We start from the raw sequence: 24047 nt of genomic DNA, 5'->3' as shown, positions 1-24047 counted from the left end.
ATCACTTATATACATACTATTAGAAGCAGTGCCTTAGAAAATATTATATAAATATATTTCTATATCTAACTAACTCTAAGCTGCTTTATATGCGCATCAAAGCGTTTCCTTGCCTACATATATCATACATATTTACATATCTTAACTAACTTTCCAACTATCAATTTACTATCTAACTCTAACTCTGTTCTGTTCTATTTTATTGTTGAAAGTTTTTCCTTGTTGTTGTTGTTCTATAAGAAAAACTACCGTAATAAGTAGTAAGCCATGTATAAATTGAAATAAACTCATACATGTATATTTTTGCTATTTCTTCTTCCTTCACGCGCAACAACAACAACACATACATACGTATAATCGCATAACGACAATGACAATGAAATGTTCACTATTTGCTGTAATGCGCAACAACAAAACATAACAATTTCATATGACTACGCTAATCTGCAGGCGCACGCACCATACAAGATGGCGACTATGAGATAATTGTCGTGGATGAGAATAATCCATCGGTGTTGGCGGACAATGACTCACACTCAAGTGGACCGCCTTCGATTAAGGTGAGTGTCGCCAATTATAAACAAATATACTTATTTATATACATATCTATGCTATACATAACTCATATTACATCCCTAACCATATAATACATCAACATAACTGCATATGTGTGTGTATGCAAGCGTTGATGTGCTGTTCCTCCTAGTGAATTCAATTCAATTGACACAACCATACAGACATACTTAACAAGCATTATAATTATGAAATGTAGCATGTGATGTACACGTTTCCATAACAAATAAATCCATTCATATACATATTTATATAACACAAACTCAAATATATTATACTTCATAGCAACATAAATGTATTGGAATATGAAATATCTATATTATATAAATTTACTATACCTACCAACATAAGTCTATCTAAACCTATCCTCATATAATATATATAGTGTTTGTATGTATGTATATAACCAAATACAAATGTTTTACCACGAAACTTTGGACTTAAGTTAACCCTTTAAAGCAGATTTGATTTTTTTTTTTCAATTTTAGGTAATTATCTCCGCCAAAAATATCGCATATATGTATATTTTTCTAAATTAAGTAAAAATTTCAAGTCTCTCACTACTGTCCTTAATGTTCCAATTCTATAATCAAAATACGAAAACAAAATTAACTTCCTTTGTTTCTAATCCCATTTCCATAATCGAGTACATCATTACTACTAGAAAAGGAGAAATGTGATTTTAACATATAATTTCATGAAACATATACTAACAAGTAAGGAAGGGCTAAGTTCGGGTGTAACCGAATATTTTATACTCTCGCAATTTATTTATTTAACTTTATTAATATAGTACACAATTTGACCCACATATTCGTCATATATATTGTATAAAGTCCATTGAAAGTTGAAAACCCTAATATTAGGTTAGAAGCACCGATGTCCTAATGTTCGATATATGGGGCCTTGAAAACCTATGGTCCGATTTCGGCGTCGATATCGATATCTTCACTAGTGCTTACTTTATATATTGTAAAGTAAACGATTCAGATCGTCTTCAAAGTTCTGGTATATAGGAAGTAGGCGTGGTTGTGAAGCGATTTGGCCTATTTTCATAACAGATCATTGGGATGTAAGGAAACTATTACAAACCAAGTTTCATTGAAATCGGTCGAATAGTTCCTGAGATATGGTTTTTGACCCATAAGTGGGCGATGCCACGCCCATTTTCCATTTTGTAAAAAAATCTGAGTGAAATTTAGTTTTTCTGGCGTTTTTCGTTAGTGAGTTAACCCACTTTTAGTAGTTTTCAACATAACCTTTGTATGGGAGGTGGGCGTGGTTACAATCCGATTTCCTCCATTTTTTGACTGTATAAGGTAGTACCTAAAATAAACGACTCTAGAAAGTTTCCTTGATATAGCTTTAGTAGTTTGCGAGATATGTACAAAAAACGTAGTGGGGGGCGGGGTCACGCCTACTTCCCCAAAAAAATTACATCCACATATGCCCCTTCATAGTGCGATCCTTCATACCAAATTTTACTTCCATAGCTTTATTTATAGCTTACTTATGGCACTTTAAGTGTTTTCGGTTTTCGCCATATTGTGGGCGTGGCAGTGGTGCGATTACGCCCAATTTCGAACTTAACCTTCTTATGGTGCCAAGAAATAAGTGTGCCAAGTTTCATCAAGATATCTCAATTTGTACTCAAGTTACAGCTTGCATGGACAGACGGACGGACGGACGGACAGACAGACATTCGGATTTGAACTTTTCTCGTCACCCTGATCATTTTGACATATATAAATAACCCTATATCTAACTCGTTTACTTTTAGGACTTACAACCAACCGTTATGTGGACAAAACTATAATACTCTCGTAGCAACTTTGTTGCGACCGTATAAAAATCTAGATATATAGTAGTACAGCTTAAGAAGTCTAGCATAAATATATATTTCCAACATTTAAGGCCCTTTTTAATGTATATTACTCTAAATTTACTAGTATTTTTTGAAATCTATAAATAAAATATATTTCTCGCGTTCTCCGGTCTATTCTAAAACGCCTAAAGAAAAATTTCATAAGACTTGCTTTCAGAAGGTAATATTTAATATTGTGGTAACGCCTCCCTCTCCTTATTTATATACAAAACCGAAACAAAGTCTTGAAGAGATCTTAAGACACCCCTTTAGTTTTTTAGATATCACATACATAATTTTTAACGAACAACTTCTTCTGGAAAAATTGTTGTGCTAAGAAAATCAACACTAGTTAAAAAGCTCTTTATTCAATATTCCTTCCTTTATTCAGAAAGATTTTTAAAATGTCCATTTTATCTGTGTTGTACTCACACTCATACATATTTGCATTTTGATCAACTGCAATCCTTTATACGACGTGAATACTTTTGTTGCTTCAGAGAATTTCATTGAAAGGCTTTGATATTAATAATAATAAATTCCCGTTGAACGTGTTTGTATGCATTTGATTAAATACATACATATATATGTACATATTTTAGATTTAGCTGTTTGAAAGCATGCATTTCTGCTACAGAGTAGAGTATAATAATATAATACAAAAATATTTGTTGTCCAGTATCATAAAGGAAAGCAAGGTGAAATGCAAGAAGAAAATTAAATAATTTTTTTATTTAAAATTTAGAACAGAACATAATAGAAATATATGCGATTTAATAAATTAATAAAGAAAGACACTACACGAATATATGTAAATACCTGAAAAAATTATATATTTATACAGTATTAGCTTTGAAAAGTAGGATTAAAATATGTCACAAATTAAAATAAACCCTCATTCGATAACTTTTTCCTCCCAAAATTAAGTTATAGTGTGGCTTTGATCAATTTGTTACAGCTTTCATATTTCGTTAAATATCTAGAAAATATTTTGTTCAAGTTACATAGTATTTGTACTCAGTCTTCCCGAATATTAACTTAGTTTACATCTCCTTCACTTTTTTGGATGTCTGCTATTGTTTCTATATATTACATATAATGGTTGCTGGATGTTCTCAGAGGATAATCTCATTATTGTTTTTTTTTTTTTTAATTTTAAATAGTAGTAGTTACCTTCATCTGCTTTGGTTCAGATATACATATACAAAATGAACAAACCTACTGTTGATTCGGTTTGGCCGATAGCAAGGTTCGACGCCACTTTTCGAGATATTCCACTTGATATCGAGTGCCTCGAGGAGCATAAAAAGAACAGTTATTTATATAGATATTTTTTACAAAATATACAAAATATTTGTGTGAGTCTTCGTTTCGGTATATCCGTTATTATGATAGGATAATTTTTTAATCCCTGTATTTTGTTAACAAAAATTGTATCAAATGCAATTTCGAAAAAAAAAACAATAAGTACAACAAAGGTTATATATTAGGATCTGGTCTACATATCAATTTAGAGAGAGACTTCTTTATTCTCATACAACGTACACAGACTAAATTTTGGACAAATATTTGTTGATCGCAACTAATCTAAAAAATTAGAAACATCACTCCAGAACTTCATATTTTATAGGAGACTTGAACATCTTGGAAAAAATTTTTATAAAAATCCCAAACATAAATAGTAAACTAACTGTGTTTTCTGCTGGTTCTGGTAAACATACATACACATACTATAAAATACATACTTGTGTGGTTCACTTTGGGGTTTACTATCATTACTACCATTCATTATTAATTACAACTGTAAATTATATATATATTGTCTATACACCCATAGTTAATGGTGTCTTGGAATTCATATCAAATAAAATGAAAAATCACTTGAAACAACAAACACACAAAAAACAAGAAAAACCACTAATCGATAACTCTATTTATATATCCTATAAATATCAACTTGTATGTATATATACATACATATTTATATACAACATGTATATAAACTATGTATGCTTATGTGTATTTATAATGTATTATATAATAAATGAATTACTAATTTGCATGATTAGAGTAATAAGGCTACTACTGCCAATACGAATACAACTACTACAACAACAATAACAACAAATACGTCCAACACTAAAACGGAACCAAGGCTAAATACAAAAACTGTGACAAATCTAGCAACAACTATAACAACAACACTAGGTTTAACATCGAACAATGCGAAAGTGTTGAAGCATACAAGTAAATTGCAACAACAACCATTATCACCACCGAAACCAGTGTTGCCTAAAAAATTGCCAAAGGTAACAGAATTACGCATTTTTTTAGAAAAGAAAAATCGCTTAAAATTCAAAAAAAAAATTAATGAAATAATAGCAGTAAATCTAAAAAAGCAAAATCATATTGTGTAGTCACGTAAAGCAAAATTGTTGTTGTTGTCCACACATTATGTAAACACACACAGACACATTTGTATGTATGTAAAATGTCACCACTTGTGTAAAGTCTTCTTGAAGTATTTTTTTTTTGTTAATGTTGAAGAATTAGTTTAGTTACTCATATGTATGTAGTTAAAGTACATACACTCATATACTATGTACATATATGTATATGTAAGTGTAATAGCGTAAATGTATTCACATATTATATTACAATTAACTGTATAAAAAAATATCAAAAATTTTCTGTTCAAATGCCAACTCACAATCCTACACACACACTAGCTAACGCACTCAACACTTTATTTACTTTTCACACAGCCTTATTTAAGTATAGCGAGTATTTAGTGAAATTTATATAACAATATTTTACTAAATGGATTCAACTCTTCATATGTCATTTGTTAAAATGAGTTCTAGAGCGCTTATCGTAAATGGGGCCTTAATGACCAGTGGCAGTTGAAGGGTTAAAATGTTAAAATATACCCGAAATTTTGTTTGTAATGAAATGAAAGACAAGTTGTGTTCTCAAAGAAGTTGTGATCGTTTTTCGTTAATTACCTAATTTGTTTGCGACAAATTAATCAAACCACTCTATATAGAAATATATTTGCCTTGAAATATTCGCTTTATACAAATAAATTCCTTTTCAATAAAATTACCACTGATATAGTTGATTTCGATTTGCCGAAATGTGAATCGAACAAGCAACTGGTCTAAATTAAATACATAATCGAATAAGTATGGAATACGAGACCATTGCACAATTTTAATGACCATACATAGCATATTTTGTGGCCAATTCAAATGAATAACATTTTTAAATTTTTTTCACACGAGAACAGAACTCAATCATAGTGATCAGAGAAGTAACATTGCAGATGTAATGCGGTCAATATAAGTTATATTATTATTTATGTATTTACTTTTACTATCATATGTTAGAGTTCTGTTTTTTTTTCTTCTAAATTTTCCTTTTTTAGTTTTCACTATATCCAGTAAAATTGTTGAAATTGTTAATATTCCATTTCACTCGGTAAAATGTTTGCTTTTGCTTTGTCTAAAATCGGCAAAAATAATAAATGTATTTGATATATTAGAATTGTATGTCATGAGGCTCAAATTTCACTGGTTAACACTAGATTAACAGACACGAAACCCGTAATTTTGACGGATTGGCGATTTTATGCTTAAGTGGACCAGTGTAACCTAGAAAAAAGTAGTCGATTTTCCTCAATATTTTTAAAAGAAAGTACTCGATCGATTGTTTCGAAGTTTTTTGCACATAATAAGGTATATTTGCAGCTATATTTAAAATTTTTTCAAAATATTCAAAAATAACGGAGTAGGAGGTGTCAAAAAAAAATTTCCCGAACTGCTGACATGATTCTGGACGAATGAGTTGCTGAAACCAAAAAAATAAAATCAAAAAGATTATTAAAGTTAAAAATATTTCCTATACAATGGCCTACGCCAAAAATTCACAAAATGGCGTATTTCTGAAAAAAAGGTCTATTTTTAAATGCCAAATTGACAATTTTCAACCAATCAAAAAGATCGTAGGTCATTGTATAGTAAATAATAGTAAATATATTCAAGAATATTCAGTTCAAATTTGAGATCCATCGGTAAATTTCTCGTTGAGTTATGATGTCAGCAGTTTTGAGAAAGGTCGTTTCAAGAAAAACGCGTTTAAAGTTTCGACTATAGCGGCTTATGCCTGCGAGGGGTCGCTATTTAGAACTATGCCCTTCAAAAACTATTCAAGATACGATCTTACCGCTTTCACAGGATATTTTTGAAAGTATTTTTTAATTTGTATTTTTTGAAAATGTCACACTAGTATAGCCCCTTAAAAGTTCTTAACACAAAAACGGTATTTTTTAGTTATTAATCAAAATGGTGGCCTTCGTGCCCGTAAATCTAGTGTTAAGTCTTTGTAATTTTGTGATTTATGGTTTCCTAGAAAATTTTGGATAACGCTCACAAAACATTCCAGACGAGTTTTTTCTGATCATTAAATTTTTCTTCAATTCTTTTTCTTTATTAGTTGCCGTATTTGTTGATATACAAATATCCCCTTTAATTTTTACCTCGCTGAGTTTGGGGAAATTATCTTTCAGATATAGGAATCCACTAACATCTCTAGGCATAGCTTTTACAAAACGGTTTATGCTTACCAGTATTTTCACTCTGTTGTTGTTTTACTGAAAATATTTCGAACTGTTTATGCATTTAAATGGTAGATATTTCTAAAGATACACGAATTTCTGATTATTAATGGACTTAACAGAGTGTATAATGTGTGATAAAAAATTTTCGAATTATAATTTTATAACTAATCCGATTGCGATATCGATAACTTACGATTTCAATACCGATCAAATTATTATTAGTTTCTGAAGTATTTTCTTTGATGCTCAAAGAACCAGATACGTCAGTTCAGATACAAATATATATAACAAGCTCAGTTTGAGTACTAAATTTATCAAGAATCCGAATTTTAGGCACTATTTTGCCAAAAAACATTTGAAAGAAAGTAAACAATATTCAAATAAAATTTTACTTTGAAGTACACAATTCGGACTTTCGTTTCAAGTTAAAAATACTAGCCACCTTCGCCAAAATATTACAAACTTCCGGATCAGTAAACAATTCTCTAGAAATTTGCCTTAATATACATATCCATTAACCAACATATGTATTGGAAGATACACAAGCCTATGAGCATTTAAGTGAAAATCAAAAAAAAAATATGCTCAAATCCCAGAACCCAGGTAAAAATAGCATACACGAACTTAAAGCCAACAAGCCATACCTGAATACCAATGACTAACTGCATTTAAAAGGCTCTGGGAATATGTGTACATTGGTTAGTTGCCATTCCGTTGCCCACTTCATTCATTGGCGCATAAAGCACGACCACAATAAGCTAAAAATACTTGGCTTCACGAGAAATCCAGGATTGTACATTTCTGGAAACACATTTGAAATTCCTGATAATAACGCTTACATAAGTACATACATACATATGTACATATGTGGCATGTGTGCGTTGACCTATGGCAGCTGCGTCATTTGTTGTACAAAAGCAATACTTGGGCACGCATAACTCATACGCACTGTTGGCCATTTCGGTTTGACTAGTTACCTGTTTATTTGCTTATTTGTGAATATGTAAGCTCATTTACATAACTATAGCTAAGTTATTTGTATGTAGCGCTTAAATGTATACTTATAAATATATATTTATTATAGCTAGGCATAAGTAAATATGTATAGACATTTAGCATAACTGGTAACAACAAAGAATCAAATTCACTTTGATTAAAGCTCACAAATACAGCGTTTCAGTACAGCGCACACACACCCACATATATATATACACAAGCGCATCACCTTTTCACCACAATTCACCTGATTTTGACGTATCAATTCACAGTAGTTATATATGTATCCACAGCCGCAGCCACAAAAGGTCCATACCTGAACACATACACACATTCACAGATATAAATAAGTGTGTGGTTGCCTTAATATATTATACTTTTTATTTATATACCTACATATAACTAATATTCTTGCTGTCGAGATTGCTGCTTCAAGCAAATGTACATACACACAGCCATACATACATTTCCAGCTATTGACACATGTATTTTACATATAGCACAAGTCTCCTGGCCATCTGACATGCGTATGACAGTTCACATTTGTCAAATTCTTACTGGCTACCATCTGTTAAATGCAGCGCGTGACACTTGCTAACCGTTATATGTACATACATATATACTCGTATATAGATTTATCCAAAGCTGTAATATATGTGCATAATTGTGAATGTCAACATTTGTATTAGTGTATTTGTTTATGGCATTTTTGTTGTTGCATTTGAGTTGCGGTCGACTAATACGTATTGACTTAGCTAAAGCCAACAACAACAATAACTGCAATAATATTGTCGACGGAAATCCAGCTTTAAGTAAATGCAAATTGCCGCCATTGATACGTGATTCGATTTCTGATTTTTGGTTGCTAAATAATTAATGACTTCTGGGGCAGTTGTCATCACAACAACAATTATGCAAAAAAACAAAACAATATTAAGTAAAAAAATTTCCGTTACTGGCCTACAAAATACGTATGTGAATGTAAGCTAAGAGGTAGAGGTAGGTAATGGATGAGGTATCTTCTTTCAGCTGAGCTATAAGCTGCATTGTCTTAATCCAGTAAAAAATACATATATTGAAATTTGTATGCCTCTTTTAAATCTCATACATTTTCTGCCGAAAACATCCGAAAAACATTTTGGGAACATCCACCGCCAGGTGGCGCTAGAGTTGTGATATTTAAAAATTTTGTGTTTATGTTTCTTCTGATCCGATTGAGCACTAATACGGTGTCCATCCATTCCAAATTTAGTGATTAGCGAGGTTCCTCATAGATAGGGATAATATGTACTCATCGAATCAAGCTAGAAAACAGCCGAAATTCTTTGGGAAAGACCATACGAATCAAATATGCTATATATATATTGTACCTTCTCCCAGAATATATAAGATTGAAGGTACGATTTCCTATCTGATATCGATAATTTTCTGTGTCTGCAATTTGAAATCACCTCTCACAAAGTAGTTATTTGAAAAAAAAAGGATGTGAAGTATTCTCAATGATACTGGCGAAGCTCAAAGTAAAGACCCTTTTATTTTTTTGCATTAACTAGAGGATTCTAGAAGTTTGAAGGGGGTTTCGAACATCTTGAGACCATAAGTTGAATTATAAAATGGGATGACTTTGCCGATTTCGTCCGAATTACCGGACTCTTTGACTACTTCCATTCATGAATTATTGCCGTTAATGATATGAAATTAGTTTATGTAAACAATTTCTGATATTTCCTTAAAAATAATTTTATATTAATTGTCGAATTTTGGATTCAAAATGTATGAAAATCGAGAAAGAGCTTTTCAAATATCAGTTCGGCTGATTAATTTCTGCAGTTACAGACTTCTCAGTGTTATTTGTCTGCTTCGTTGCATTCAGATACCAACGGCCTAAAAAAAAAGCTTTTAAAGATTTCGGCTAAACCAAATTAAGTTTCTAACTTTACGTCTTATTTGTTCTCAATATATCACATACATTTATCGCAATCCACCTTAAGCTTTGAACTCATTCATGTGTCCTCTTTTGTAATGCACCCAATCATGTGACCTCATTGTTCATTTGTCATTTTCGTGTCACTAAGTTCACAGCGCAATTGGCAATCTCGTCAGCAAGTAATCAATCATAAACACACTCACATACACCTAACTAGCTGTTATTATGATGAAATTAATTTATACTTTAATTTCTCTCTCTCTCCTCCATCCACCATCCGCACTGGTCTTTTACGTCCGCGCACGCTGATTTATTTTCACTTCCCACACACAAAATGCCTACGCAACGCACGGAAATGACAAATTTCGTGCAAAACCAACAACAACGACGACTCTTAATGGCCAACAACGTAACATTTTAATTCCACCATACCACCACATAACCAACAACAACACGAACCACATGAATCATTAAAACCCGGCGTACGGCTAATACAGAGTGTCGACTCGGATGTCGGTTCGTTGAACATGAATTCAACGGAGAACGAAGTTCCTGAAGTGGAATCGTCGAGTGAAATTCTGGCCGATGACAACAAACCGACCAACTCGAACGACGAAAGCTGGACAGATGTCAATTTGAATGAGGATGCTGGTGTACAGGCCACCGCAAGTGGTTTATTGTCGGGCGGCATGTCGGCAGTGGATGGGAAAATGCGTGACATCGACGGCTTGCAGCATCATGCACACCAACAGCAACAACAACAGCAGCAGCATCAACAGCAGTCAACAACGACAGGGCATGGACAACCGCAGGGTGCTCAACAAATGCAAGTACACCACGGACATCAGTTGGTGGGTGCTGGCGGCGAACGCGGCGATAAACCCGATTCGGAAATATCGGTGGTACGCGTACCGGACAGTTATGCAGCAGCATCCGGCGCATCAGGCGCGGGCGTTGGCACGGCTGCCGGCAATGTGGGTCAGCGTGGCACACGCTCCGATGAGCTACAAATGAAACCACCACTCGTTGGCCAGCTGCCGATGACAACGCCCTCGCGTGAGGCGAGTCTTACGCAGAAGTTGGAGGTGGCGCTGGGACCGGTGTGTCCGCTGCTACGTGAAATTATGGTCGACTTTGCGCCGTTCCTTTCGAAAACGCTCGTCGGCTCGCACGGTCAAGAGCTGCTGATGGAGGGTAAAGGTCTAACAACGTTCAAGAACTCACATTCCGTGGTCGAGTTGGTGATGTTGCTGTGTTCGCAAGAGTGGCAGAACAGTTTGCAAAAGCATGCCGGTTTGGCGTTTATTGAATTGATTAATGAGGGTCGCCTGTTGTCGCATGCCATGAAGGATCACATAGTGCGTGTCGCTAATGAAGCCGAATTCATATTGAATCGTATGCGCGCCGATGATGTGCTCAAGCATGCCGATTTCGAGTCACAATGTGCTCAAACGCTGTTGGAGAGACGCGAGGAAGAGCGCATGTGTGACCATCTCATCACCGCAGCACGGCGACGTGACAATGTGATTGCTAGTCGCCTACTCGAAAAGGTGCGTAATATAATGTGCAATAGACACGGTGCCTGGGGTGATGCCAGCGGTGCTGTACAGAAGCAGACATTCTGGAAATTGGACGCCTGGGAGGATGATGCACGCCGCCGTAAGCGTATGGTACAAAATCCGCGCGGCTCTTCACATCCACAGGCCACGCTCAAGGCGGCCATTGAAAATGGCGCACCTGAAGATGCCATTTTACAGACACGTGATGAATTCCACACACAGATCGCTGTGTCACGCGCTCATCAATCCACCCAGCATACAGCTGATCTGTTGGATGACGCAGAACTGTTGATTGAAGACCGTGAGTTGGATTTGGATTTGACAGGACCTGTCAATATTAGCACTAAGGCGAAACTAATCGCACCAGGTGTCGTAGCACCTGGTACAGTGTCTATCACTAGCACAGAAATGTTCTTTGAGGTGGACGAAGATCATCCAGAGTTCCAGAAGATTGATCCGGAAGTGCTGAAGTACTGCGATCACTTGCATGGCAAGTGGTACTTCTCAGAAGTGCGTGCAATCTTCTCCCGTCGGTACTTGTTGCAAAATGTCGCACTGGAAATCTTCCTAGCCAGTCGCACCTCCATACTCTTCGCTTTCCCCGACCAACATACCGTGAAGAAGGTCATCAAAGCTTTGCCACGTGTTGGCGTCGGTATCAAGTATGGCATACCACAAACACGTCGCGCTTCAATGATGTCGCCACGTCAGCTAATGCGCAACTCTAATATGACACAGAAGTGGCAACGGCGCGAAATCTCGAACTTCGAGTACTTAATGTTCCTCAATACAATAGCAGGACGCACTTACAATGACCTCAATCAGTATCCAGTCTTTCCATGGGTACTCACCAATTATGACACAAAAGAACTGGACCTCAGTCTGCCTTCGAACTACCGCGATCTCTCGAAACCGATTGGCGCATTGAATCCGTCACGACGCGCCTACTTCGAGGAACGTTATGAAAGCTGGGAGAGTGATACGATACCACCATTTCACTACGGCACCCATTACTCAACATCGAGTTTCACACTAAATTGGTTGGTACGTGTTGAGCCCTTCACCACCATGTTCTTAGCGCTGCAAGGCGGAAAATTCGACTATCCCGACCGCTTATTCTCCTCCATATCGCTTTCGTGGAAAAACTGCCAACGTGACACGTCCGACGTTAAAGAACTCATACCCGAATGGTACTTTCTGCCAGAAATGTTCTACAACTCGTCCAGTTATCGGCTCGGTCATCGCGAAGATGGCACACTCGTCAATGATGTTGAACTGCCGCCCTGGTCTAAGAGCCCCGAAGAATTTGTACGCATCAACCGCATGGCTTTAGAATCGGAATTCGTTTCATGCCAACTGCATCAATGGATCGATTTGATTTTCGGCTACAAACAACGTGGACCCGAAGCTATACGCGCTACTAATGTCTTCTACTACCTAACCTATGAAGGTAGCGTAGATTTGGATGCTATCAGCGATCCCGTTATGCGTGAGGCTGTGGAGAATCAAATACGCAATTTTGGCCAGACACCCAGTCAATTGCTTATGGAACCGCATCCACCACGCAGTTCGGCAATGCATTTGTCGCCGATGATGTTCAGCGCCATGCCCGATGATCTCTGCATGTCGCTTAAATTCTATCAGAATTCACCAATTATACACATCTCTGCCAATACCTATCCGCAATTGTCATTGCCGTCGGTAGTGACCGTAACTGCGGGCCATCAGTTCGCCGTGAATCGCTGGAATTGCAATTATACCGCATCCGTCCAGAGCCCCAGCTATGCTGAGTCGCCGCAATCGCCTGGCTCAAATCTGCCTCTGACCATCGATCCCGTCTTGTGTAAGTACCGTCTACTGGAAGCTTTTAACTTTAATATGTTATTCGCGCTTAAAGATTTCTCGAAACTAATTATTCCTCTTTCATTTTTTTTGCTCTCTCCAGCTGCACAAAATACCGGTCACAACAACCCCATGAATCGCCGCCATCTGGGCGACAACTTCAGTCAGATGTTGAAGATTCGCTCCAACTGTTTCGTCACAACTGTGGATAGTCGCTTCCTCATTGCTTGCGGCTTCTGGGACAATAGTTTCCGTGTGTTCGCCACCGAAACTGGTAAGTAATGCAGCTCTCAAAAGGTATTTTACTCTCTATTTATGTGTCCTTCTTCCGTTTCCACATTATTTCTAGCTAAAATTGTGCAGATAGTCTTCGGCCATTTTGGTGTGGTCACCTGTTTGGCACGTTCAGAATGCAATATCACATCGGACTGCTACATTGCATCGGGTTCGGCGGACTGTACGGTTCTGCTGTGGCACTGGAATGCACGTACACAAAGCATTGTCGGTGAGGGTGATGTGCCAACGCCGCGCGCCACTCTAACGGGCCATGAACAAGCAGTAACTTCGGTTGTGATTAGTGCTGAGCTGGGCTTGGTCGTCTCGGGATCGACAAGTGAGTATTTTCTCTATTTAGTTGTTAAGAATAGTATTAAATCGTAGGTCTAGCAGAACTTATCGTCTTAAGATTTCCTTAGTTTCTTCTATATTGCATTACATCACATTAATATTTGCTCCAACTTTGTTCTTCCTTCTTTGCAGACGGTCCTGTGCTGATACACACCACATTTGGTGATCTCTTGCGTTCGCTGGATCCACCCATGGATTTCTATTCGCCCGAATTGATTGCCATGTCTCGTGAGGGTTTCATTGTTGTCAATTATGATAAGGGTAATGTGGCCGCATATACCATCAATGGCAAAAAGTTGCGCCACGAGACGCACAATGATAACTTGCAGGTGAGTTTCTGAGCTATTAGTCTTACAACACTTTGACTACTTTGAGAATCAATTTTATATGATTCCATGCGGTTGTGAATTTGTTTAATGTTTCTCCTCTTTCTTCTCCTCTTCTTTTTATTTTCCAAATCTCAACAGTGCATGTTGCTCTCGCGCGATGGTGAGTATCTGATGACTGCTGGTGATCGCGGTATTGTAGAGGTTTGGCGTACCTTCAACTTGGCGCCCTTATATGCCTTCCCGGCTTGCAATGCAGCAATACGCTCGTTGGCGTTGACCCACGATCAAAAGTAAGTTTCATAACATTTTATTGTATATAATTAAGTATAACCTCGATGGGATATTTCACGATAAAATATATGGAAGTTATATCCTATTAATAATGCTGTTAGTCAAAAATAAGGATAATCGTTTTTCAGTGGGTAATATCTATAAAAAACTCTCCACGAATTTCCAGCCCAATATTTCAGTTATTGAGATAACTTATCCCCTTAAATCTTAACATTTATTTTCTAAAAAAGCTACTACTTCTACTTGAAATAAAGTGGGGATATATTCATTCCTGGCATAACCTCACTTTTAGTATAAATATTGAGAAAAAACTTCCTTAACTCGAATCACCATAATCCACGAAAATACTTCGAGTTAGAGATACTTCGAGTTATGGGATCAAATTTGTAGGAAATTTGACTTCTATTGCCAATTCAAGACTTCGAGTTATGGAAAACTTCGAGTTATAGAAGTTCAACTGAATTCAATATCTTATGATTCTGAGATGTAAATAAGTAAAGAGGTAAACGATGAGGGTCCCGCAAACAATATAATTATATTATTAAAAAATAAATTAAAAAGAATGTGACTGTCCCAAATGAAACTCCCCTAGATCATTAGCCATAAATATTAAAAATTACATTATTTATCTAGACTTTAAATACCGTTAATATTTATTTCACATATCTTTCTCTCTCTCTCTCTCTCCCCTCTCTTTTTAGATACCTCCTTGCTGGTCTCTCTACCGGCTCGATTATTGTCTTTCACATCGACTTCAATCGTTGGCATCACGAGTACCAACAACGTTACTAGGCGCCAAAAATGGTGACAGTACATTAAAACCCGGCAACTACGTACACAAAAATACAACACTGACATGCTAAGAAAACGCAGCGCAGCGCAGAGACGCCGCTTTAGCTGTGAATAACATACATAAATGACGTGACAACAACAACAATTGTGGATAAAATAAGGCCAAATTGCAAATAAGCAGGACTTAAAATGTTAAACAATTAGTTAAAAGAAAACAAAAAAAAAATTAAAATTAAAATAAAAATTAAAAAATTATAGTGACAAAATGCAAGTAAAAAAATAAAATAAATTTAACAAATGTAGCAATCGCTTTGAGTTTTCAAACGTACAGTGTACACAGGTGCTCCCATGAGCGCTTCAAATGTTTAGTTCTTAGACGATTTTTCATAGGCTAGGAGAAAATTTTGATTTTTTGTTGTGCAAATTTTTTACATAGGATAACACAGCCGATAAATACATACATACATACATATAGAGTAATAACGGGTTAGACCAATACATTACTACGAATAGTTTAAAGGAAAATTAAAAAAATAAAATAAATAAAGTTGCGCTGAAATTTCTTAACTTAACTTAGTACTTAATAGGGTTAAAGTGGATTTTTTTAAATTAAAGTCGATAAAAATTTATGAAAAAAATTAATAAAAATTAAAAGACAAAGTTAAATAGTTTTAGTGACACAGTAAAAAAGCAACTAATATCAGTTCTTTCTCAAAAACCCAACAAAGACGTAACCAAGCGGCCAAAAAAAGAAAATAAAACGTACTTAACTTAGAAATTTTTTTCTTAAAGCAAAGCATTGTACTTAACACAAACGAAGGTATTTCCGAAACTTAACAGTACGACTAGCAAAGTTGAACATAGCATCGCATAGAAGCATTAGTAGCGCGTTACAAAAATTAAAATAAAAAAATGCTGAAGAAACACAATTTCACTTGAGGAAAACTTAGCAGACATTTGTAGGTAAGACCGCTGAGCAAAGTTGAACATAGCATCGCATAGAAGCATTAGTAGCGCGTTACAAAAATTAAAATAAAAAAATGCTGAAGAAACACAATTTCACTTGAGGAAAACTTAGCAGACATTTGTAGGTAAGACCGCTAAAGCACAAGCAACACACATGGCGTTAATTTTTAAAGCAAAATTTGTATTTGTTTAAATTGAGTAAAATAACAATTGAAGCTTAGACAAAAAGACAGTTGTAAATGGTAGCGGGTAGACTAAACGAGCGAAAATGAAAGGAAAATCATTAAAAAAGTGAGCAGAAATAGAAACATGCGTAAAGCAGCGCATTTTCAACAGCAAAGCGTTAAGTTCACAAAACATTACGTAACATAACATAACACAACTTAACATAAAAATAAACATACAAGTTTACATATGTATTATGTGAGCATAAGTCGCACCATTCGTAAGTTAATCGGCACCTAAGTTGACGTACTTACGCATATTATCTGATTACATTTGTGTATATGTATGTATGTGTGAAAAGAAAATGTGTAAATTATGACTATTTATTTGCAGCAGCTAAGTGTATGTATATGTAAAGCCAACTTATTGTGTACAGTTGTATTATGTGTATGTTGTCTCTGTATAGATTTATGTATATGTATGTGTAAAAAAAATTAGAAAAAAAGTGGTTTAAAAACATTTTATTGCGTCCAATTAAAAAATATAATAAAAATAAAAACAAAACAAAAAACGAATGAATAAAAATGTTTGTATTTGCATAAATTACACACGCACACACAACAACAACAACAAGAATATTTGCATTAGATATCAACAGCAAAAATAATTTCGTCCAAAACTCTAAGCTCATTTGAATACACTGTGTAACAAGGCGTATTTTAATAGTTGCAAATTTTTTTGTAGTAAAAAAATGTGTTTTAGCGAATCAGTTGGTCCAGAGGACGCAAAAGATAATTTTTGTTTTAATTTATAGACATTGGCTGTTTGCTAGGTTTCCAGAATCCATCCACTTAAACTAGTTTTTAACATATACTACAAAAGGTTTGTGTTTGTTGGAAATTTTTATAAAATTAAATATTTAAATTTCTTTTTTCACATAATTTTATTCAAAGTTTAATGAATTAAACTCAAATGTCAACTTTACAGCATTGAAAGGCTAACCACTATTGCAATAACAGCAAGACAGCGAACATATTTTCAATGTCTATCAATAACAGAAATGTTAAATAACGGTTACTTTGCTAGAGCAAATCTCAAAGCATTATAAAGTGCATAAAATTCAACACCGACACGAAAAACATGTTTTTACAGCAGAAACGGTTTATAACAGAAATCGCAACAGAATGTTGAGGCATTATTAATAACAGAAATGTTAAATAAGGATTACTTTGCTAGAGCAAAACTTGAACTTATAAACGAAAAACATGTTTCTATAGCAGAAACTGTTTATAACAGGAATCGCAACAGAATGTTAAGGCATTACTCTGCCCTAAACCTAAATCAATATAACTGTTTCAGTTTTTAGTGAAAAGCTTAACAGCATGTAACTATCATATAGTATAGTGAACAGTTTCATAATAACGTTTAATAACAGAAACAGAAACGATGCTCCACAACAGAAACTGATTATAACAGAATGTTAAGGAGTTACTATACGTACTATATTCAATGTTTTCGCTTCTGACGCCTTTTATAACATACGGTATCAATACCAGAAAAAGTATGCAATGGTTATTAAGAACAGAATACAGAAATAGTGATTGCACCAAAATAATATCACAGAATTTATGGCCTCGTGCTTCCACGCAGCCAATAGAAATGCTACTGTTTCTGTTATATATAAATATATTTGGCGTAGGAACCGCTTTAAGCGATTATAGCCGATAGTTTCTGTTATAGTAAACATATATTTCCCTTCAAAGCATGGTGAGCATGAATCTAGAATACTAACATATGTATACAAAAGGGGATTCTGTAGTTACGTTAATGCATAATAAGGAGACAAGGTATGTTCTGTTAACACAACAGTGGCTGTTGCTGTAATAGCATATACTTTTCCTTCATCTGTGGTTGGATGTTATGTTAAAAACGTAAATGACGTTTGTATCTTATTTTTCAAAGAATGTTTATTAATTTTTAATTATTTACGGCTAAAATAATTAAATTCAACAATAATTTCCATTTGAATAATCTTTCTAAGTATATTAAATAAAATTAATATTAATGAAATAATTAATAACTTTAAAAGTATTCGCCATTCAATGAAATCTGTCCAGCAAATTCAATTATTTAATTTTCCTTTTAATTAATAAACATTTTATATAGTATATAGTTGTATGTTTTAAGCACATACATATTTAGCTTAAGGCTCAACAACAACTTGCAAGAGCACACAAACGTACTGTGGCATTTCTGTTTGTAAATAAAACTACTTCAATGCTTTCAAAAAAAAAATAATAATAATAAAAAAAAATATAAATATAAAAAAATAAATTAATAATAAATAAAAAATAAAAAAACAAAAATATTATATTATAAATGAAAATAAATATACACAAATATATACATAAAATTATTGCGATAAAAATAGTACTTAACAAAACAGTGAAGCGTTTCTTTTTAATATTGAAGCCAAAGTGCTTAAATTAAGGTTAAACAATTGATAATTGCAGTAAATTAATATTAAATAAGCTTAAGTGCATATTATGCAGCTGATGGTGGTGGTGGGATTGGTTTTAATCTTAACACAGCAAAAACACAAATATAAATATGGTTACATGAGCATGTAGTAGCGAAAAAAAATAATTATTTGCTAAGCATTTTGTTGATGGCAATTTGTAAATAAAGCTTAACATTTTAAAAGCCAACACAGATATATAAACATAAATTATGAACTACTTGCAGAGCGTGAAATAACATTAAATGAGTCAACTAACTACAAAAACACAATAAATTCAAAAAAATATATATATACACAGCAGTAGATATACAAATATTTGCATAATTAAATATTATAGTTGCTAATGCAAAAAAAAAAATTGAAAATAAAATAAAATTGCATATGAAAAGTATTAAATTTATAGACAAGAAAAACTATTTAAAATTAATAAAAACAATATTTTATCAGTTTTTCGACATTCCTCCCTCCATTTGCCCTACAAAAAACGCAAAAAAAAATAATAATGAGTAAATGTACGCATTAAATAACTGTTTAATTTTAATGAAATGCATCAAAAAATTAATTTAATTAATGAAAAATTAAACATAGGCACATTGTGAAGGAAACTGGTAAGTAAGTTGTATAAATTTGTGAAATTTACTAAATAAAATTTTTAAATTGACTAAGTTCGTTAAATTTATATTTCCGCTATGACTATTTTTGAAAATTCACTTCAAAATAACGGAGCCGTAATTTTAAATTTCCATCCAACCAAGTTATAATAAAAAAGTCGATCAAAAAATTAATATTTTTATATTATTATATAATTTAGAATCACAAAATTTCTTTAAAAATTATTTTAATTAAAAACTGAATTTATTTAAATAATTAATTTTCAGGACAAATATATGTATGTATTCGAATAGCATTATTCGGATAATATTCATACGAACGGTTGCAAACCGGATATTCGACTAATCGGTTTTCAGGTTTTCATTCAAAAATCATATAAACATATACATATATGATTCTCAATTGGTGATGAAGAATGTTCTTCTGCAATTCTGATGTGCGTAGACAAGTAGCTTCATTAAAATTTTCTCAAATGTTTCATAAATTTCGTATATAAAATGGCAGTCATTACCATATTCATTCAAAATATTTATAGAACTCATAAATAATATATATATTTCAGCAGCAAATTGCACAATCTAAAAGCCAGAAAAATCACTGAATGAAGAAGATTTTTAGTCAGTTTAACATGGCAAAAACTTTCGAGTAACTAATGCGAAATACTCTCGAATAAAAAAAACCTAAATCAAGCGGTGAGCGCACATTCAGCTAGGCCTAGAAGTTCTTCCACATGGGAGTTCTTCAAATCTTTCATAAAGTGCTATTAAAAAGCCTTTACTTTCGTAAAAATCAAAATTCAATGAATAATAAAGAAGAAAGAGAGTGTTCGGTGCATATTCGGAAATAATCGTACAGTCTGAGCGAGTGGAAAAAATAATAATACTTGGCAAAACCCGTGAGGTGGGGCTAAGTAGCGCTTAGTGTTGCGTGACTCGTGATTTAAGTAGGAAAAATCAAATTTCCTCAGTAGAGCAACCAATTAAGAGTATTTGTCATCTAACTGCTCTGTCACGAAATGCTTCACCGAAACGTTAATCAAGGGGGTTTAAAAATGTAGAATGGATAGATTGAAGAGAAGGGCTTGATTTTAGACTTTTCATTCATGCAATGTTAGCTGCTACTTGTATTTCTGCATTTCTACCGATTTTGAATCAAATGTAGGAAATACAAACGTCTTGAAGGCCAGTATTACGCAACTAACTAGTCGAAATAGTTGAAAATAATACAAAATCAGCATATTTCCACAATAAAATTTCACTTTGATTTAAGCTTAAATGAAAATAAATATTATTTTATTTTTTATTTTTCTTTTCAAATCAATGCCAATAAATATCAAACACTACGCTTACGAGCATGTAATGAAGCAGATAAAACGCTCCGAATTAGCATCAATAAACGCGCATGTAATATAAACCAGTTTCTTAATCAAATTAATTAGAGTAAAATATTTCGCAAATTATACAAATGCACACATACACACACACACAGCCACACAAGCAGAGCGACACCGAACAGCCTAATTGCAAAATACTAATTTGCAAATTAATTAATGCAAAGCAGTAGAAATAGCAAAAGTTATTGAGTAAAAGCAAAAAATTAAAAAAAAAAAATAATAATAATAAATATGTATATTGTAAGCTACAGCCATACAATAGATGAAATCAAATGCATGAAAACGCGCTGCATGCCACATTTGCAACGTGCAACAACAAGAAATATGCGATTTGGGCAAATAATATATAGAGAAAAAAACCTCAGAAAATAACAAAAAAGTTTAAATTAAAGCTATGCACTAGCGTTAGTATATGAATAAAAATAAAATGAATTAAAATAAAATAAAAATTTGCAAAAAAAAAATATTTATAAAAAATTAAAATTATACAAATTCATATTTCCGCTAACAGTTATTGTAAAGCCCGAGATTTTCACAAAGAAAAATATGAAAATTAAAAAATAAAATATTAAAAAACGCAAAAACTATACATGCATACATGAAAGCTGAAAAAAAGCTAAGCATAATTATGAGTACATATTAAATTTATTGCGTAAAGTTAATGAGTAAAAGTTTAGCATATAAACGAGTACGTCAACGTCAGCTTCATTAGGCTTAAATTGACAGCACATCTACACAGACACACACGCATACACATCCGCAAGCAAACAGTAAGCAAATTGCAATGAATTACACAAACAAAAACAAAAATAAAAAAAGTGAAATGTGAGTAAATGCAAATGAATATGAAATATGCGTCAAACCAAACGTGAGAGTTGAATATGATTAATTAACATTAATTATATCATTAAACTTCAATTTAAAGTAAAAACTAAAAAAAAAAAGAAACATAAAACACATTATTATTAAAATTATTATTAACATTATTGTGACGATGATCATTATTATTGCTATTATGTTCTATAAAAAAGAAAAACAGAAATAAATTGATTTAAAAAATATTAACGGAGCGTTTTCTTTTACTAAGAGGTAACTGACTGAAGAGAGATACTATTGCACTCAGTGAGATTTTTTTTTATTTTATAGAATTATAGTTCAAACAGTGAACGACGTAAACCCGTAGACGGAGGGAGCCGAAACGACCTGTCTTATGAGATTTCTATGTACATTAGCAGTCATCACCGCTTCTACCGTACGCTACCGTAGATATTCTAGTCATTCGGATATTTCCCGTGATACGATTCGGCCGCTTCTCACTCTCGAGTCACTCACAACGCAGGGTTACCAGGACCGATATTTTGATATTTGAATTTGAAGTTTCCAACGAAACTGACATTGAATTGAATTTAGCAAATACGGTTTGAAAAATTTAGATTTGACGAGATATCAAATGTTTCTCGGACCCAGCACTCAGCGATGGTTGTGAGAATGTAAAGTAAAACTTGTTTCCTGCGATATTTAAGAAAATCTTTTTTAAAGTAAGATAATATTTAATTAGATAGAGTTAAGAATGGCTCTCAACATAACTTATGGCTCTGATAATCTTGTACCCGAAGAACATAGTTAGCGAAACTAAGTATCCATTTTGAGGTGATTTCTGTGAAAATTTCTGGTAAACAGCGTAATTTTTATGCAGCTAGTAAACTTTGTAACAGGATAATGCAGGGTCCAGTCTAATCATCTAAATCGATCCATTTGGAACGCTGTGAAATTGTTCCAGTTCTCAAAACTCTGTATTACTAAAGTCCCGGACGATCGGGTTCCATAAAAATCTATTCAAAATTTCATGTTGGTATTGAGTAAAAAGAAGTCTTAAAGATGATCAAAAAAATGTTGTTCAAAACCCAAGCTTCAATCTCTGATATCTTCTTTTCTGGCTGTTCGAAAAGGTACCACATAATTGAATTAAGTATCACTAAATATTTAAATTGCTAATGAGGCTAGGAGGACACGCTGTCATGCGTCAGTTGAAGATCCTACATTATGGATAGTTTTTTATAATATTTTGTAAATTTGTAAACAAGTATAAGGGAAATTAAAAATAGTTAATTGTTTGATAAATTTACTAAATGTCTCTTCTTTAAAAGATGTTTCAAACGAACTAAATTAAGGGACCGCACGAAATACAAGTACAAATGCCAGTCCAAACAAACCCTGAATTGAGCATTTTACTTGAGTATTTTATCAGTTTCACCTCTAATCCGTTTTCCATACAATAATATATATAACCGAATATTTTATACTCTCGCGTTTTTATTTATTTAATTGTAATAAAATAGTTACGAACAATTTCTCACATATTCGGCGTATAAATGGTATAAAGTCCATTGAAAGTTTGAAACCACTAACATTAGGTATATGGGAACTAGGGGAACTTATGACCTATTAGAAGAAAAATATTCCTTCTGAATGTCTTCAAAATCTCTGAGAGACTTACTATATTTTCGGCAAAAAAGTTATTAGAAGCACTGAGGTCCCCATGGTCGCTATATGGGGTCTTGACATCTTATTATCCGGTTTCGACGATTTTTAGAAAGGCAATCCTACTCTATAAATGCAGTATTTGTGCAAAGATCTGTTTCGATATCTTCACTAGCGCTTAAATTATATATTGTAAAGTTAACGATTCAGATCGACTTCAAATCTGGTAAATGGGAAGTAGGCGTGGTTGTGAAACGATTTGGACTATTTTCGTAGCATATCATTGGCATGCTAGGAGAATGTTATGAACCGAATTTCATTGAAATTGGTCGAGTAGTTTCGGAGATATGGTTTTGACCCATAAGTGGGCGGAGCCACGCCCATTTAAAATTTTTTATACCAATTTGAATGCAGCCCTTATGTACCTTCTTTATGATGAAATTTAAGTTTTCTGGTGTTTTTCCCTAGGGAATTAAAGCATTTTTTGTAGT

The 24047-nt window shown here is 33.7% G+C and overlaps 1 protein-coding gene across 4 annotated transcripts in view; it reads left to right on the top strand.

Annotated features, from left to right (window-relative positions):
* LOC105219154 (neurobeachin) overlaps positions 1-21089 on the top strand; it is a 185866-nt gene extending 164777 nt beyond the window's left edge. For 3 of the 4 annotated variants that reach the window (XM_054231108.1, XM_054231107.1, XM_029044828.2), the window contains 8 exons: positions 451-560; positions 4507-4746; positions 10476-13380; positions 13483-13653; positions 13729-13992; positions 14139-14335; positions 14474-14625; positions 15328-21089. In XM_054231108.1, coding sequence (XP_054087083.1) covers positions 451-560; positions 4507-4746; positions 10476-13380; positions 13483-13653; positions 13729-13992; positions 14139-14335; positions 14474-14625; positions 15328-15418 — 4130 coding nt within the window. In that variant the 3' untranslated portion in view covers positions 15419-21089. The remainder of the gene's footprint in view (positions 1-450; positions 561-4506; positions 4747-10475; positions 13381-13482; positions 13654-13728; positions 13993-14138; positions 14336-14473; positions 14626-15327) is intronic. The other variant, XM_054231109.1, reaches the window with a different exon arrangement.
* Positions 21090-24047: the final 2958 nt, after the last annotated feature.

The sequence above is a fragment of the Zeugodacus cucurbitae genome, chromosome 5, assembly GCF_028554725.1.
Source record: "Zeugodacus cucurbitae isolate PBARC_wt_2022May chromosome 5, idZeuCucr1.2, whole genome shotgun sequence".
In the NCBI taxonomy this organism is placed as follows: Eukaryota; Metazoa; Arthropoda; class Insecta; order Diptera; family Tephritidae; genus Zeugodacus; species Zeugodacus cucurbitae.
The sequence above is the reverse complement of the archived record's forward strand: the minus strand, read 5'-3'. Positions and strand labels throughout refer to the sequence as shown.